The 15573-nt window shown below is 46.8% G+C and overlaps 1 protein-coding gene across 1 annotated transcript in view; it reads left to right on the top strand.

The window, feature by feature from the left end:
* The window catches only part of FLNB (filamin B), a 139144-nt gene that overhangs the window by 96541 nt on the left and 27030 nt on the right, over positions 1 to 15573 (top strand). The window contains 10 exon segments of the mRNA XM_032647686.1: positions 196 to 358; positions 959 to 1119; positions 4607 to 4774; positions 5786 to 5878; positions 6906 to 7029; positions 8060 to 8216; positions 9284 to 9473; positions 11509 to 11756; positions 14671 to 14745; positions 15466 to 15565. Of these exon segments, the coding sequence (XP_032503577.1) occupies positions 196 to 358; positions 959 to 1119; positions 4607 to 4774; positions 5786 to 5878; positions 6906 to 7029; positions 8060 to 8216; positions 9284 to 9473; positions 11509 to 11756; positions 14671 to 14745; positions 15466 to 15565 (1479 nt within the window).

Genomic DNA, 15573 nt, shown 5'->3' with positions numbered 1-15573 from the left:
TATGTGACTGCCAAGTGAACAAAAGCACAAACAGTTTGTATTTTTTTAAAAAATCAAATCATACCAACTTTGCTGTTTGTTCAACCTGTTCTTTCGAATAACATGGGATAACACATAGACTTGACCGCTAGAGTATTATTTGCCACAAGTAAGTGACTCCTGTGCAAATATGTTTCTATATGTTGTTTTGAACAGGCCTCCATGTAGTGGAGGTGACATATGATGATGTGCCCATCCCAAACAGTCCCTTTAAAGTGGCTGTAACCGAAGGCTGCCAGCCATCTCGGGTTCAAGCTCAAGGACCTGGATTGAAAGAGGCCTTTACCAACAAACCCAACGTCTTTACTGTGGTTACCAGGTAAGCAAGGTCCTGGGATCTGTGTGTTGACTCTGTAAAGGAGTAGCCCTAAGTAGTTTAACTGCTTTCAGGAAGTTTTATAGGTGTATCCTACATATGTATCATGGTCTCCCAACTTTTGGGAGGCTTTGTATTTCATATGTGAGGCGTCTTCTTCCACAGAGACATATATTACAGAGAAAGACCAAGTATGCTTTTAAAAGTACCAAAAAGCACTTGATAATAGTCATAAAACTGCTGAACAAACCAGGACTAGATGGAAGCTACTTAACGTGATAATTCAAAAATATAGAACCAATTTCATATTTAAGTGAAGCATTAGAAGTATTCCTATTAAAACTGGTCACAAGTCTCATATCTGAATTGTACTTTCAGACCCAGCCAATGCAACAATGAAGGATAAGCATTGGAAAGGAAGGGTCGAAGCTGTTTTTATTTATATTACACTGTTGAGAAATTCCCTGTGTGAGAGGTATCACAGTTGTTGAGTCTGGTTGGTGAAATGGGATAGTTTATAGAGGGATTTTAAAGGAATTTTGGAAATAAGCAGACTGGCATGAACCACTAGTACAACTTGGCCTTTTTACTCACACTTTCCAGAGGGGCAGGAATTGGGGGTCTTGGCATAACTGTCGAGGGACCATCGGAGTCAAAGATAAACTGCAGAGACAACAAAGATGGCAGTTGCAGTGCTGAGTACATCCCCTTTGCTCCAGGGGATTACGACGTGAATATCACATATGGAGGAGCCCACATCCCCGGTAAGCTATCCTTCTGAAGGGCACCCAAAGAATTATTGATTTTTGCATGAAAGTGGGTTTGATTTTGCTTGTCTCACTGAATGGGAAAAACTGTCTGATATTTGCAGTAGCTGCAAAGTGAGAATTTTCCTTAGGGCAGCATCTCCAAGAATATCCCAACTCCTAAGAGGACCAGTATTATGCCAAAATCCATTGGCTTGGAGTTCTAACTGAAAATGATTGTTCACATGTTGAAGGACCTAGATCTTAAAGGAAAGCTGATTCTTTACAAAGTTGAAAATCTTCACTTTATTTTGTGGTTGGTTCTTATTCGTCTTACACACGTCTTGTTTTCTGTTTCCATTGACAGTCCTGGTAGCTGATAATGACACACAAATTCAGGGTCTTATATGTTAATTTCTGTTTAATGATGTAGTATGTGCACTTACTGTAAAAATAGGAATAATAATAATAATTTCCTGTTCATTGTATGGTATTTTTTTAACCCATTTTGTGGCAACCAAAATGTGTCCAGATATTGTCAGATATCCACTAGGGGACAAATCACCTGTAGTTGAGAACCACTGCTATAAATTATTCAAACATTAAAAAAATATGACTTAAATAGTGAAGGGTCCTCCAACTTTCGTGCTCCAGCAGGGGAATCTCCATAGATTCTAGTTCTGTTTATATAGTGAAATGATTGCCACCCAACACACGTCTAGAAGGGTAGGTGAGTGTGTGGTAAGGTGTGGACAGAAGTCTAAGGACTCCAGGGCTGCTCCTGAGTCACCTTATGCCTTGTCTCATGTGTGGTGAGAGCAGGAGAAACCTCGGGTGGGGCAGTGTTGTTCTGAAGGCCATAAGCCAGGATGAGACAGAGAGAGGAAGGGGCAGGCTGAGGGCCCTACTTTCAGGTTTGTGGATTGACTTCCAGGAAGCTGGAGTGTCCACTGACCACATGCTTTCCTGACTCTGTCTGCTCTTTCCCCGTATCATGTGCAAATGTGTACACACACTCACACTCAACGCTCGCTCCTCCTTTTTCACATTGATCAGAAAGCATTGAAATTCAGCTCAAACTCATTCTACTCAGATGTCCATTGAAGCCATAATTCATTTAAAATGACATTTCTCCTCAAACTTGTCCTTGCAGCTCTTCTAATATAGATTTTTTAATTCCTATAATCACTAGTCAGGGAGAATTCAGCCACAGACAAGACAAAGCTCCTGCCGTCTGTGAGTTTCCTGCCAAGTGTTTACAAAGAAAGAGAGCGGGGCTCAGGGACAATACAGAGCCAAGAGGACCTTTTGGAGTTTTGCAACTGTGCACTTCATGGGATGGGAGAATAGAGCTTGGAGAATGGGTAGAAGGCTGTTGCCAGGGCAGATGACCTGGTGGCTCCCACCAGGCAGGCAGTAGTGGGATGAGCATTTCCTGGTAGTGGAGACAACAAAACTATTTTGACTTTATTGAGAAAATCTGGTGGATGCCATCAGCTTTGGAATTCCCCTTGCAGAAGGGGGTGAGAGGTTGGGCCCCTGTGGTTGATGCACAGCTTGAAGCAAATGGCCAACTTGGAGCATAACAACAGAAAGAGACCCATTTAGGGTTTTCTTCATCAGATGTAGATGGTGCCTCTTTTTTATTTTTCAGGCTCTTTTGCCTCCCAGAGCCAAACGCCAACTTCTCCTGGACCCCAGAATTTTCCCAGTCAGAGTCATTCAGTAAAGCGTTGGTTGATTGTCTCAGTGTCAGGCTTCATAGCAAAGGTAGCGCATGAGGTTCTGCTGTGAAACATTCAACAACCTGGTAGCTTCTAACTTGCTTTCATAGAAATTCTGGTTGGTTAAATATTAGCCTGGTTTTTCCTGGCCTGACACAAACCCATAGTAGGGTTATTTTTAACCAAGTATCCCGTCTTACCCGCGATGGCATATCCAGGTTTCCTCTGGTGGGTCAGCTGTGGTCTGTTGGTGATGGCTGTTTTGACCACTGGATTAAGTGGGATGACTGCGTCAGGAAGAAAGGCTGCTGTGTTTGATTGATCATGTCTGCCTGGAGCACAGAATGGGAGAGTGACATAGATTGCCTGGTATCTGCCACTCTAGACCTAAAGTTACCTTGTTGGTTCTTGGCTACTTCATGCTGAGTTCAGACCACTTCCATTGGAGGCTAACTTGGAGATTGGCTTCAAAGTTAGTTCCTTGCCATCACTTCTTGATACTGAAATCCTCAACTATCTCTCTTTAAAATAAAACTCCCTTTTGTATCACTAAACTCCAGCATGGAGCGTGGTGCTTGTCTCTGCCAGGGTCAGCCATTTATTTCAATTAACCAAGAAATCAGATACCATTGAAGCCCTGCTATTGTTAAAAAAGCCAGGGCCTTGGTTCTCTGTGTGATCTTTGTTATTTACCACCCCTGATTCTACAAAGTACAAATGTTCTAGGATACAAAGCATAGAGACCTCGGCTTCTGTGGCAGTTAGACATCGTTAACCACCAGGCGTCACAGGGAGAATGAGAACTTCTGCAAGAGATGGGTGTTGCCCCTTGGTGATGGACTTGGCAGCCTGAGGCATGGTGCTGGGGATGCTGGGGCTCCTGTTTCTGGCCCACCTCTGGGGAAGTCTTACTTGGTCTCCCTTGGTAGAGGAATCCCATGAGGGTCCTGGCCCAGTTCCTGTTTCTGTGTTTAGTGCTTTTCTCAAATTCCAATCCCCCTGCCTTTCCCATGCTTCATCAGTCTTTAAAATCAATACCCTCAAAGAGTCAGAGGGCCCCCGTGTCAGCAGTGGGGTCAGCTATGCAGGGGGACCACAGCTTACACTCAGGGAGAAAGCAAGGCTTCACCCAAATGGCCAGGGAACCAAGAAGGCCATGAGTGGTGGTGGGAGGGCGGTGCTAGCTATATTGCAGGGCCAGGAGTCCAGGGGCCCCTGAGGAGCCTTTTATGGGAGAGGATATTGGATGTGGACTGCACAGCCTGCAGTCCTCTCCATGCCTTCCTTCCACCACTCAGTTCCTTCCTTCAGTTCCTTCAACAGCCTGTCTTCTCCCTCACCTCCAGGCCTTTGCACATGCCAGTCTCTCTGCTTGAAACCCTTCTCAGTGACATCTGCTCACCCATATGTCTCATATGTTATTGGAAAGCGTCCTCTGGTCTCCCAGAGACCAGATTCATTGTCTTCTGAGTGCTCCACCAACACCTGGTACAAGTCCCCAACGTGGGTTGTGTATGATGTTACAGTGACTTGCTTACCTCATCCTTCTCCTGCATGGGGTTCCTGGAGAGCTGTTAAGCACTCTGGGCCCAGAACCTGGCGCCATGTCTGTACACAGTAGGTGCACTTGGGTGCACAACACAGCAAGGCAGGAGAAACTGACTGGGGCTGGTGTAAGTGAGGGCCTGGGTAGAGCAATGGTGCAATTCTGGGTGCACACAAGGAGGGTCTCCAGGCACTAGGGGGGGCTGTACTTAGAATCCTGTGACCTCTTTTTCTAGGCAGCCCCTTCAGGGTTCCTGTGAAGGATGTTGTGGACCCCAGCAAGGTCAAGATCGCTGGCCCTGGGCTGGGCTCGGGTGTCCGAGCTCGTGTCTTGCAGTCCTTCACGGTGGACAGCAGCAAGGCCGGCCTGGCCCCACTGGAAGTGAGGGTCACGGGCCCACGAGGTAAGTACACATCCTGCCTTCCTGCCGACACTCACCTGCCCTGGACTGGGGCAGCCATGACCCAGAGCAGGCACTTTGCTTTTGAGTTTAGTCATGAACTTTAGGTTAAATTTCTTAAATTACTTTATTGCTCCATGTTCTAGCTAAACTGTAGAAGTTTATGCTTAAAAAATTGGCAGGCCTGTTATTTTTCCGGCGGCCCGTCTTTTCTATCATTTAATAATATGACCCTAAATGTCTTTTTAAAATTTTGTTTTATTTTTTTAAAACAAGTAGTATCTGGGCTCTCACAGGTAAAATTATCGCAACTGCTTAATTATGTGTTTCAACATTTGTGAGGTGACTGGGGTGGGTCTGGATTTGCATGGGTGTTGGATTTGGTGCTCATGCGGGAACACACCCCAAATTTCTGGAAATGAGCAATACTCAGCCCATGTGACACGTAGCTTTGTCATCATCCCAGCTCCCTGGAGAGAGGTGGTCTCTTAGGGAATGGGCTTTGCTGGCAACTTGGCCTCCCCTTTTGCAGCCTGGAATTTGGGTTGGGTGAGGCTAGCAGGCCATTTTGGGACAAGCCCTGATGTGCGTTGAAATTTACCTTTTTCAGTAGGTGATCACACTTCCTCTTCCAGCATTTAAAATGTGCCAGTCTCTGCCTAATATCTTAACTTATCTGGATTTTTACTCAGTGATGTGTTCTTGGCTTCACAGAAGTGGCAGATGAGGGCTTCCTTCTTTGAAGAGGAACTTTCTCCTTAATGGGTTTCAGCAGGAGGTTATGCCCTTTGAAGCTCAGAGCAGAAATGGTTTTGGGGGAAATGAAGTCATAGGGCTGGAATCTGATTCCACAGAGTTACTGAGCTTCAAGACCTGTGTGTGTGTGTGGTGGGGACGGGGTAGAGGGACAGAGAGAGAGACAGGGCAGGGCAGAGGGGAGAAAGAGAGAAAAGCTTTGCTGAGATATCTACGTCTATTACAGAGGACTCTGAAATAACAGCCTTTTAATTTTAGTTGATGAGACGGATTCCCAGTCAAGGCTCAGCCCCTTGAAAGCCATGTCAGAGTTCTTTAAACGGGACCTGAAGGGTGACTTTATGGAGACAGGTTTGCATTTTCCTATTAGCTGCTGCTCTGATTTACGTAACCCGAATGTCTCTTGCTGGCCTTAACTCTGAAATTGCCTTGTACCTGCCTCATGTGCATTGCTTAATGAGTATGCCACACTTTGATTAATCTACCTACCCTTCAGCTGATGCATCCTGACACTCAGGTTCAGAACTGGGATCTAGAATCTACCAACCTAATGCATGCCTTGATTATGCTTGAAAGTGACCTCTAACCGTCCCCTGCAGATGTCACATTGAGAGCCCTCTCACCCTCATGAGATCGGCACCTCACCTGCCCTGCGCCCTACACCCAGCATGCTGCTGTCATGATGGTCTTTGCTCGGAGGTGGATACAAGTTTTTTTTTTGGTTTTTTTTTTTTTGCGGCACGCGGGCCTCTCACTGCTGTGGCCTATCCCGTTGTGGAGCACAGGCTCCGGACGCGCAGGCTCAGCGGCCATGGCTCATGGGCCCAGCCGCTCCGTGGCATGTGGGATCTTCCCGGACCGGGGCACGAACCCGTGTCCCCTGCATCGGCAGGCAGACTCTCAACCCCTGCGCCACCAGGGAAGCCCCTGGATACAAGTTTTAACTGGCTGGCCCATTGGTTAAATTTTGCTGTTCAGAGTTCTGGACTCTTTGACCCTTTCTTGGCTGTAGAGTAAAATTACCTCATCCCAAGCATGCCTAACCAGCTTGCAAGGATAGCATGTCTGCAACAAGCATCTTCACCATATGCCCTCCAGCAACAAGTGCAGGCAGTCTCCTTAATTATACTCTAGGTCCAACAGAGTGTAGTTCAGCCAACAGAAAGCTAAAGGTGTCTCTCAGGGTCATTTCTGCAACTATGAATTGGGGAATCTTTCTCCTGTGATTTCTTAGGCCTCTGATTATGGCCTGCTTGCCTTTGTGTTATCAGTGGAAACCAATAGCTCTCTTGGATGAATGTGATCCTTTATGAACTCAGCCCAGGTGGAGTGAAGGGGAAGCCAGGCAGTTCCTCAGCCCTCTCGTCTCTGTTCTCAGGTCTGGTGGAGCCCGTGAACGTGGTGGACAATGGGGATGGCACACACACAGTGACCTACACCCCATCCCAGGAGGGGCCTTACATGGTCTCTGTTAAATATGCTGATGAAGAGATCCCTCGTAGGTAAGCTTCTGTCACTTAGGGAAGGGGTTCAAGCCCACCCCTCTGGTGACCAGCACTGCTCTGGTGGCCCACCCATCCGTTCGTCTATCCATGTATCCATCCATCTGTCCAGCCACCCACGTATCCATCCATCCATGTATCCATCCACTCATTTACCCATCCATCCATCCATCTGATCAGCATCACTGAGAACCGGCATGCTCTGCACAGGTGTTAAAATACACTAGCCTTGATGTTTGTGCCTCCTGCTCTCTTGGTGCCCCCCTTGCATTTGTTCCTTTCAGCCATCTTTAATGTAAAGGTGAGCTGACAGTAAGGAGTGCATTAGTTCATCAAGGTCTTCTTTCTGGTGACCATGCAACTTGTTTTCTAATTAGGACAAAAATTTTTACTTCTTAATTGAGAATTTGGTTGGCCATAGCATTCCCAGAAGGTGTTGAATAAAAACCTGTTCCTCATTCTTATTAATAGAAAAAATGTTGCTTAAGCTCTTTACCTCTCAGAAGAGTCTCCAAAGATTTTTTTTATCATACTTAGAATTTAAAAGTTTCACCTGTACCCCAAATGTGCATATTTTTACATGAAGGTATACGTATAGCTCTAGCTCTGTGGAAAGGTAAAATTTATAAATTACATTTATGTGGTATTTGACTAATAGGTCTTATATCATCTAAAACATACTAAAAATAGAAAATAAGAGGACAAGATAATATCGAAACATCAGTTTTAATATTTTTTCTTTCCATTTTGGTGATCATTGTGTTAGTAAAACAAAAGTGGGTTAAATGTGTTTAACCCCATGTTTCCCAAACTAATTTGGAAATTAGTTTGTAACCCATGGAATGCACTTACGGAAAGCTGGTCTGTTGTATGATGGTTACACGGTTGTAAATTTCTGCTGGATTTGGCACTTAAGTCTTATATGCTGTAGAAATCCTCCCTCTCAATCCCAGTCTCTTGTGTAAGAGAAGTCAGATGTAGCTGAGTTGAAGTGTATCCATACTGAACTGGGGTGTGTATGTCTGTCAAGTCCCTTTAAGGTCAAGGTCCTTCCCACATACGATGCCAGCAAAGTGACCGCCAGTGGCCCTGGCCTCAGTACCTATGGTGTGCCTGCCAGCCTGCCTGTGGAGTTTGCCATCGATGCCAGAGATGCCGGGGAAGGCCTGCTTGCTGTTCAGATAACGGTAACCTTGGATGATTTTTCTGGAGCCAAACTTCATTAATAAGACCTAATTTCGCAGCCAGGGATAAGAACCAGGATTTTAACAACTAATTTCTAGCCTCACACAAATGTTTGTCTGATTTCCCCACTAGAGAGTCGGTAATTGTACAGGACAACAAATAGGCTTGCCTGAGAAGTCTGAGAGTATAGCTTCAAGTACCATATTTTGGTGAATCTCATATATTTTGCTCTCTATTATATCTATTCCTATCTTTTGTTGTTTGAATGTTTAAAATTACCCTTTGGATTAGGCTGCATATCACAATCAACCCTCAACTAAGAGTGGCTTAAACACATGGGATAGTTCTCTCTTGTTAGACAGGCCCAGAGGCCGGGCAAGGCGCCTGGGTGCTATGTGGCTTATCAAGGAAGCAGGCTCCATTCCACCTCTCTGCTCCTGTGTCCTAACGTGTGGCTTCTGTCCCTAAGGTCTCCTCATGGACCATGAGCCTGCTGGTGCTCTGGCCATCCAATCCACATGGCACGCCAGAAAGAGGAAGAGAGCAGAAGGGACAATGGGACCTTCCAACTCTATCAGCTCTCTTAAGCAGCCCTGTCAGAAGTCCCTCATGAGACTTCCACTCTCTTCTCATTTGCCAGAAGTTTGTCATAAGTCCCATGGCTGTACCTAGTGGCCCAGGATACTAGGAAGTGGAGTCTCGTATTCTGGAAGCAGCATACCTAGCTAAGAATTAGGTTCCTATTAGTAAAGACGGAAAGGAGAGTGAAGGTGCTGGTGCAGAAGCAGGAGCCTCTGCCCCCTTGTCTCCCTACATTTCGATGGATTTGGAGCTAAAACTGTTCGTTCCCTTGACAGAAAATTCACTAAAAATTGACCATGTCCATCACAGTGTTAAAGGGATCTATGACCCTCTGCTCCCACCACCTCCCAAAATGTATTAAGCCAGTAATTCTTTTTTCCTCCCACTAGAGGCATTAATTAATGAGCAAAATCTGTCAAGGTTTTCTTTGAATGGTTTCTACATCTTGACGACAACATCCTAAATAGCATTTCTCTGTGATTCACAGGACCAAGAGGGAAAACCCAAAAGAGCCATTGTCCATGATAATAAAGATGGCACATACGCTGTTACCTACATCCCCGACAAGACTGGACGCTATATGATTGGGGTCACCTACGGTGGGGACGACATCCCGTTGTCTCCCTACCGCATCCGGGCCACACAGACGGGCGATGCCAGCAAGTGCCTGGCCACAGGTGAGTGCAGCTCAAGGACAGGAGTGTGTGTTTTGGCCTCAGAAAGCCAGCGTCTGCCACTTAATAGCTGTGTGATCAGGGCAAGATGCTCAACCACTCTTAGCCTCAGGCAGACTTAGATGGAAGATCTTTTCGGAAAACATTGAAGCTCAAGAAGCTCTTCCAAGGATCAGAGACCGTTTCGCAGTGCTATTGCAGAGATTAGATGAGGTCAGACATGAAAAGTGCTTAGCGCAAGTGCCAGGCACATGGAAACTATTACCGTTACTTTTGAAGTGGGTGATTGTTGAGATTTCAGTTGTTGCGATTTCAACTGTGGCTCCCATGAAAAGCATCAAATTTATGCCTTTCATGAGTAGATGGTTTAGTTATTTGAGATATATTCAAGAGCATTTCAGGCCAGGGCTAGAGAAGCACATGAAAGGATCTAGGTTTCTCCTCAACACTCAGGACTTACGTCTGAGTCTCTTGGGAATTCTCCAGGAATATTAGAGCATAACAGTTCCTTCCATTTCTAAGACATGACCAATTGAATATCATGGGCAACTCTGATGTTGCTTCAAGCAGATTTCAAACCATGAATCCCCATCTCTGAAATGAAACTGATTTGCTTCTCTTTAAATAAAACTAAACAGAGGTCCACCCTGGATGTGTCCTATTTCTCTCATATCTCGTCTTGTTCTTTTGTGTGTGTGTGTGTGTGATATGCCGGCCTCTCACTGTTGTGGCCTCTCCCGTTGCGGAGCACAGGCTCCGGACGCGCAGGCTCAGCGGCCATGGCTCTCGGGCCCAGCCGCTCCGCGGCATGAGGGATCTTCCCGGACTGGGTCACGAACCTGTGTCCCCTGCATCAGCAGGCGGACTCTCAACCACTGCGCCACCAGGGAAGCCCTCTCGTCTTGTTCTGAAAGGAGAAAATCTTTTGGCTTTCAGGGTGAGGCTGTAAATTGCTCAGCTTGGCGCTTTTTGGCTCATCCACCACAAGACTGAGAAATTTTGTAACGATGGCCAGTCTGCCACCTCCTAGGTCTGTGCTGTTCCAGAGACAACTGGATTGTCTTTGCCAACCTGAGGGCATGTGAATACTGGGTGGGAACTTCCTCCTGGCTTTCCAGGCTCTCCTCCTTCCCGCAGCTCAGGCAGGATACTCTGCTCAGCCTGGGGGCTCCTTTGGCCCTACCTCTCAGTCTGTCATTCAGTGCCAAACTTCAGTCTTCCCTTACTACTCACTGTCTCAGCATGTCCTTATCACCCCCTGTTGCTTCTACACACTTTGCTTTTTTTTTTTTTTTTTTTTGCCAGGGTGCTTTTAATTCACAGTTTTTTGCACTCCCTGATCTGTGGATCCTCAGTAAAGGGGTGCCACAAGTCAGAGAGACAGACAGATAGACGGGTCATCATTTGGAGACAGAGGTTGTAAGCCTTCCCTAGCCAAGGGTACCCAGCCTTCAGAATTCAGCCATTTCCCCTTTCTCAGGAAGCCCTCTGTCAATGTGGCAACCCTGGGATATAAATTCATAGAACTTTCCATAGATGTGCTGCAGGACGCTTCTTTGGAGAACCATTGATTATTTTTTTGATAACTTAGTCCCCCCCTCGGTGTTTCCAACACAGATTGAGCTGTCATTCTTGGTGTCCAGCCTGCATGCATCTGCCCTGTTAGATTTTGAGCATATTGAGAGCTGAGGCTGTGGTTTGCTCACCTTTGTGTGTATCTGGCACTTAAGAAAATGTCCAATATGTGTTTGCTGATGAAAGTTGACCTTCATCCCCATACACTTGAATGCTGGCAAAGCCGGTTTAACACATGGTTATCACTCACAACTTGCAGATACACCTTATTTAATAAGTAATGGATAGAATGCTCCCTGGAGCAGCATCTTCCCCAGGGCATCTCTGGGACGTCCCTCCGCACAGCGGTAGTTGAAGGTCTAACATTCACAGATACAACACGAACGTGTGTGATTTGTTCTTGGGCCTTCAGCTGCTGTCCATGGCTGAAGCTTCCACCCTCTCCTCCTAAACTTTTCTCCAGGTCCTGGAATCGCCTCCACTGTGAAAACTGGAGAGGAAGTGGGCTTTGTGGTAGATGCCAAGACTGCCGGGAAAGGCAAAGTGACCTGCACGGTTCTGACCCCAGACGGCACTGAGGCTGAGGCTGATGTCATCGAGAATGAGGATGGCACCTATGACATTTTCTACACGGCCGCCAAGCCGGGCACCTATGTCATCTACGTGCGCTTTGGTGGCGTTGATATTCCCAACAGCCCCTTCACTGTCATGGTAAGGAAAATTCCTTCTCTAGAGCATGCTGTTGTTAGCAGGTACAGTAATGACTGCTGTTTGTTAAACCCTGGCTGAGACATCCCCGGCCACTTTTTTTTTCTTTTCTTTAAAAGAAAATTGTCTTAAGCAGTCATGACCTTGCAGAATCCTGTGTAATCTCTAGAAACCCAGGGACCCTTTGGCTCTAAGGGGTTTTAGGAAATCACTGGCAACCAGAGTGTCCATCATTCTTAAGGATCTTAGGCAATGTCCTGGCCTAAGCCCAGCTCAGAAAGATACGCTTTGACGAAAACGTCTATGAGTAAAACATTACAAATTTTCATCCTGCTTGTTCTTCCTCCTCTCTCCTCCCCTGGAGGAGAGAGGCTCCCGAGGCTGTTATGTCTGGAGACTTGACTCTGATATCCCAGGACTCAAAGTACCTCCAGTTGTGTTTTGGAAAGATTCAGACTTTGATGATGAGGGGGCAATAGCTTGTCTTTTTGAAGCTAGGAACATCTGGAATAAAAGAAAACCATTATGCAAAACCTCTGAGCCAGAGAATGACTCGGCCGTTTAATTTTCAAATCTGAGTGACTTTTAGATCCTCCTTCGATTATTGAGGTTCTTCAACCAGGAAAGGACTTAGAAACCTCAGGAGCAGTCCTTCATTTAACCCTTAAAACTAAGCATTGTTGGCCCTTTTACAAATGCTGTATAGGAGCGGGGATCAGACTCGAGTCCACTGAACCCAGACTGCCTGCTCTGCACAGCTGCTGAGCACCGTCCTCACCTGTGTCCTTTGATGCCATGGGCAGCAGACCACAAAGTTTACAGAACTCAGTGGCCTGGCCCCACGCACAGCCTACAAAGCTCCATCTAATGATTTCGCTTTATGCAGCAGCAGAGAAGGACACGAAGACTCCATTCCAGACAGAAGCCCGTGTCTGTCTCCCACTCTATAATCTGCTGAACCTTTATTCTTTTCCATAGATGTTTGTTTATCTATAAACGTTGTGCCAGAGACCTGGAGCCTTTTTATGTCTCAAGGATGTTGACGCTGTTAATTTGGGAGTGTTTTTCTCCTCAGGGGAGAAAAAGATGCAGTTAGAAAGTTTATGTCCTTCTTATTTACAGAGAAGTCCCAGTTGTAGTTGTAAGAATCTGTTTTTAGCCCACAGGAGTTTTTTATCTGGTTGGTTAGAATTGGGCAGAGGTCAGAGCCCTGCTGGTGGGATGGGCCGGAGATAAGAGACCACGTTTGGAGGGTGTGAGTGAGGAAATCAGGAAGAAAATACCAAGGACCGTTTTAGAAGTTGAGTCAGAAACCTGCAGTGGAGGCCACCAAACTCTTTAGGAATGAATGTCCATTCAGCCCTGGAATGCACACAGAGCAAGGAATGCGCACAGAGCAAGGATCCTTTGTGTAAAACGCACTAGCCCCCTAACAACTGCTGAAGGCAGGAAGGGATGACACTCAGGGCACGTGCTTTAGGTCTTCATTCTCCCGTTCCTAGCTTCCTCCAGCCTTACCTAGATGGGCTCACTCTTTATTCATTGGCCTCTTGGGGCTAGGTTCGCTGTCTTCCCCTGCAAGCTTGGGGCCAAAAGGACATGAACACCCTGTACTGCCTTTGCAGCAAATGTCTGCAGGAGCTCCAGCAGGCTGGTTGAGTTAAATGCATCTCACAGACGTGCACAGCAAGTCACGGGTCTAGCAGCTTCTCTGCCTGTCACTGTTAAGAAGTCACTGATCAGGGCTTCCCTGGTGGCACAGTGGTTGAGAATCCGCCTGCCGATGCAGGGGACACGGGTTTGTGCCCCGGTCTGGGAAGATCCCACATGCCGCGGAGCGGCTGGGCCCGTGAGCCATGGCTGCTGAGCCTGTGCGTCCGGAGCCTGTGCTCCGCAACGGGATAGGCCACAGCAGTGAGAGGCCCGCGTACCGCCAAAAAAAAAAGAAAAAAAAAGAAGTCACTGATCAAAGGCTATAGCGTAGCCACTGAAAGATCTTCCCGGCTGATGTGTCCCAGAGTCGCCCAACCTGAGATGGTCCAGGGGGTGGGGGATAGGGCTGTTGCAAACGTTGAAGCTTACAAAGCTGCCTTTGTAAGTGAAGCCCCTTTTCTGAGATGCCAGAATACACAAAAGGGGCTAAACATGAGCACGGAAGTTTTCCTCCAGAAGGGAGGCTTTCCAATTCTTTTATTGTGGGAGAAGAAGGAACTGAGAGGGGACCCATCCCTTATCAGGGTGATTGGATCAGGAACACAAAGTCTCTGGTTTTTAAAAAATGAATTTATAAAAACTTTTAGAACATAACTATAGACACATACCAAGTAACAAGAGACCCCTTTCCCAATTTCATGCTCCAGGGGTGACCAGCATTAGGTTTTCTCCTGCTTATACAAGAAACATGTCAGTTTTGTGCATGAGATTAACCATGCACATTGCTTTGCAACTTGCTTCCTTCCCTCAATATGCTGTAAATACCCTTCCATATTAATTGATCTGACTCGATCGCTTCTTCAGAATGGCTGCACCGGGGTCCACTGTACACACTTACATAATTTACTTAACCGACTCCCTTACAGATGGACATTTAGGTTACTTCAGCCTTTCCCAACAATGAATGGCTCCAGTAAAATCCTTTGCACACATGACTTACCTATAGACTTTCCTGCCAGTATTTCTATAGGCTTGCTTCCTAGCAGTGGGTCATGGGTTCAGAGGGCATATGGATTTGACATTGGAAGAGGAGATGCCAACTTGCTCTCCACAACGGTGGGAAGAAGGTAGGCTCCCGCTACAGGGAGTAGCTCTCTGCTAGGCAAGACAGATGGGGAGGAAGCAGCCCTCGGGTTGTAGAATCTACTGAGTCGCGATGTCCCTCAATGTGATTCCCAACTAATTTCCATTTGCCACTGACCAGGCCACAGATGGGAAAGTCGCAGCTGTGGAGGAAGCACCGGTAAATGCATGTCCCCCCGGATTCAGGCCCTGGGTACACTTTTGGTTTTTGTTTTTATTTTTCCATTTTCCATGTCTTTGTTTACTCAGCCTTCATTGCAGAAAAGCTGCAGCCTGCTTTTGGGGATTGCTTAAGCCCTCTGGGTGTCCTGGTTTGTCCCCACTGATCAGTGCATCACAATGATCCCGGCTTTCTCTGTAATGAGACCCACCTGTGTCATCGTACGCGCTCCACGAATCGCCCACCACCATGTCTGTGATCACGCTCGGTGCAGTTTGTCTCCACATTTAAGGAGAAAGATGGACAGCTGTCTCAGCCCTCCTGCTGACTCTAAAAGCCACCACTTGCACTTTTGGTTTCTGTTCAGGGGGAAAGCCACCGCTGCTACTTTCTGCCACTTAAAACGCACCTTCTTTTCCAGGCCACAGGCAACTAAACCTTTCCAGGTGGAACCTCTTGGGACTCACAGACATTGCTGTCTCTCACTTTTCCGCTTTCCCATGGGCGCTACTGGGAATTTCACAAGCAAACAGCCTAGGGAGTTTTAGCAATTGGTCAGCATGATTCCTTCAATTCTTCAGGTTCTGCTCTGGCCCCAGAGCCCGTTAGCCAAAGCCCACAATGCATGGGCAGCCGCATCCCCAAATCCTGGCTGTACGAGCTTGCAAAATTCCCAGGTTGCTCTGCCCCCTGTAGCTTCCCCAGCTCACACTGTTGTCCACTTTACCCAGTGACCGCTGCTTCCTGTTTTTAGGTACTGAAGAGGCCTATGTCCCAGTGAGTGACATGAACGGCCTGGGGTTTAAGCCTTTCGACTTGGTCATTCCGTTTGCAGTCAGGAAAGGAGAAATCACCGGTAAGCAC

This window comes from Phocoena sinus, chromosome 11, assembly GCF_008692025.1.
Source record: "Phocoena sinus isolate mPhoSin1 chromosome 11, mPhoSin1.pri, whole genome shotgun sequence".
Lineage (NCBI taxonomy): Eukaryota > Metazoa > Chordata > Mammalia > Artiodactyla > Phocoenidae > Phocoena > Phocoena sinus.
Note: the sequence above shows the minus strand (reverse complement) of the source record. Positions and strands in the feature narration are given on the sequence as shown.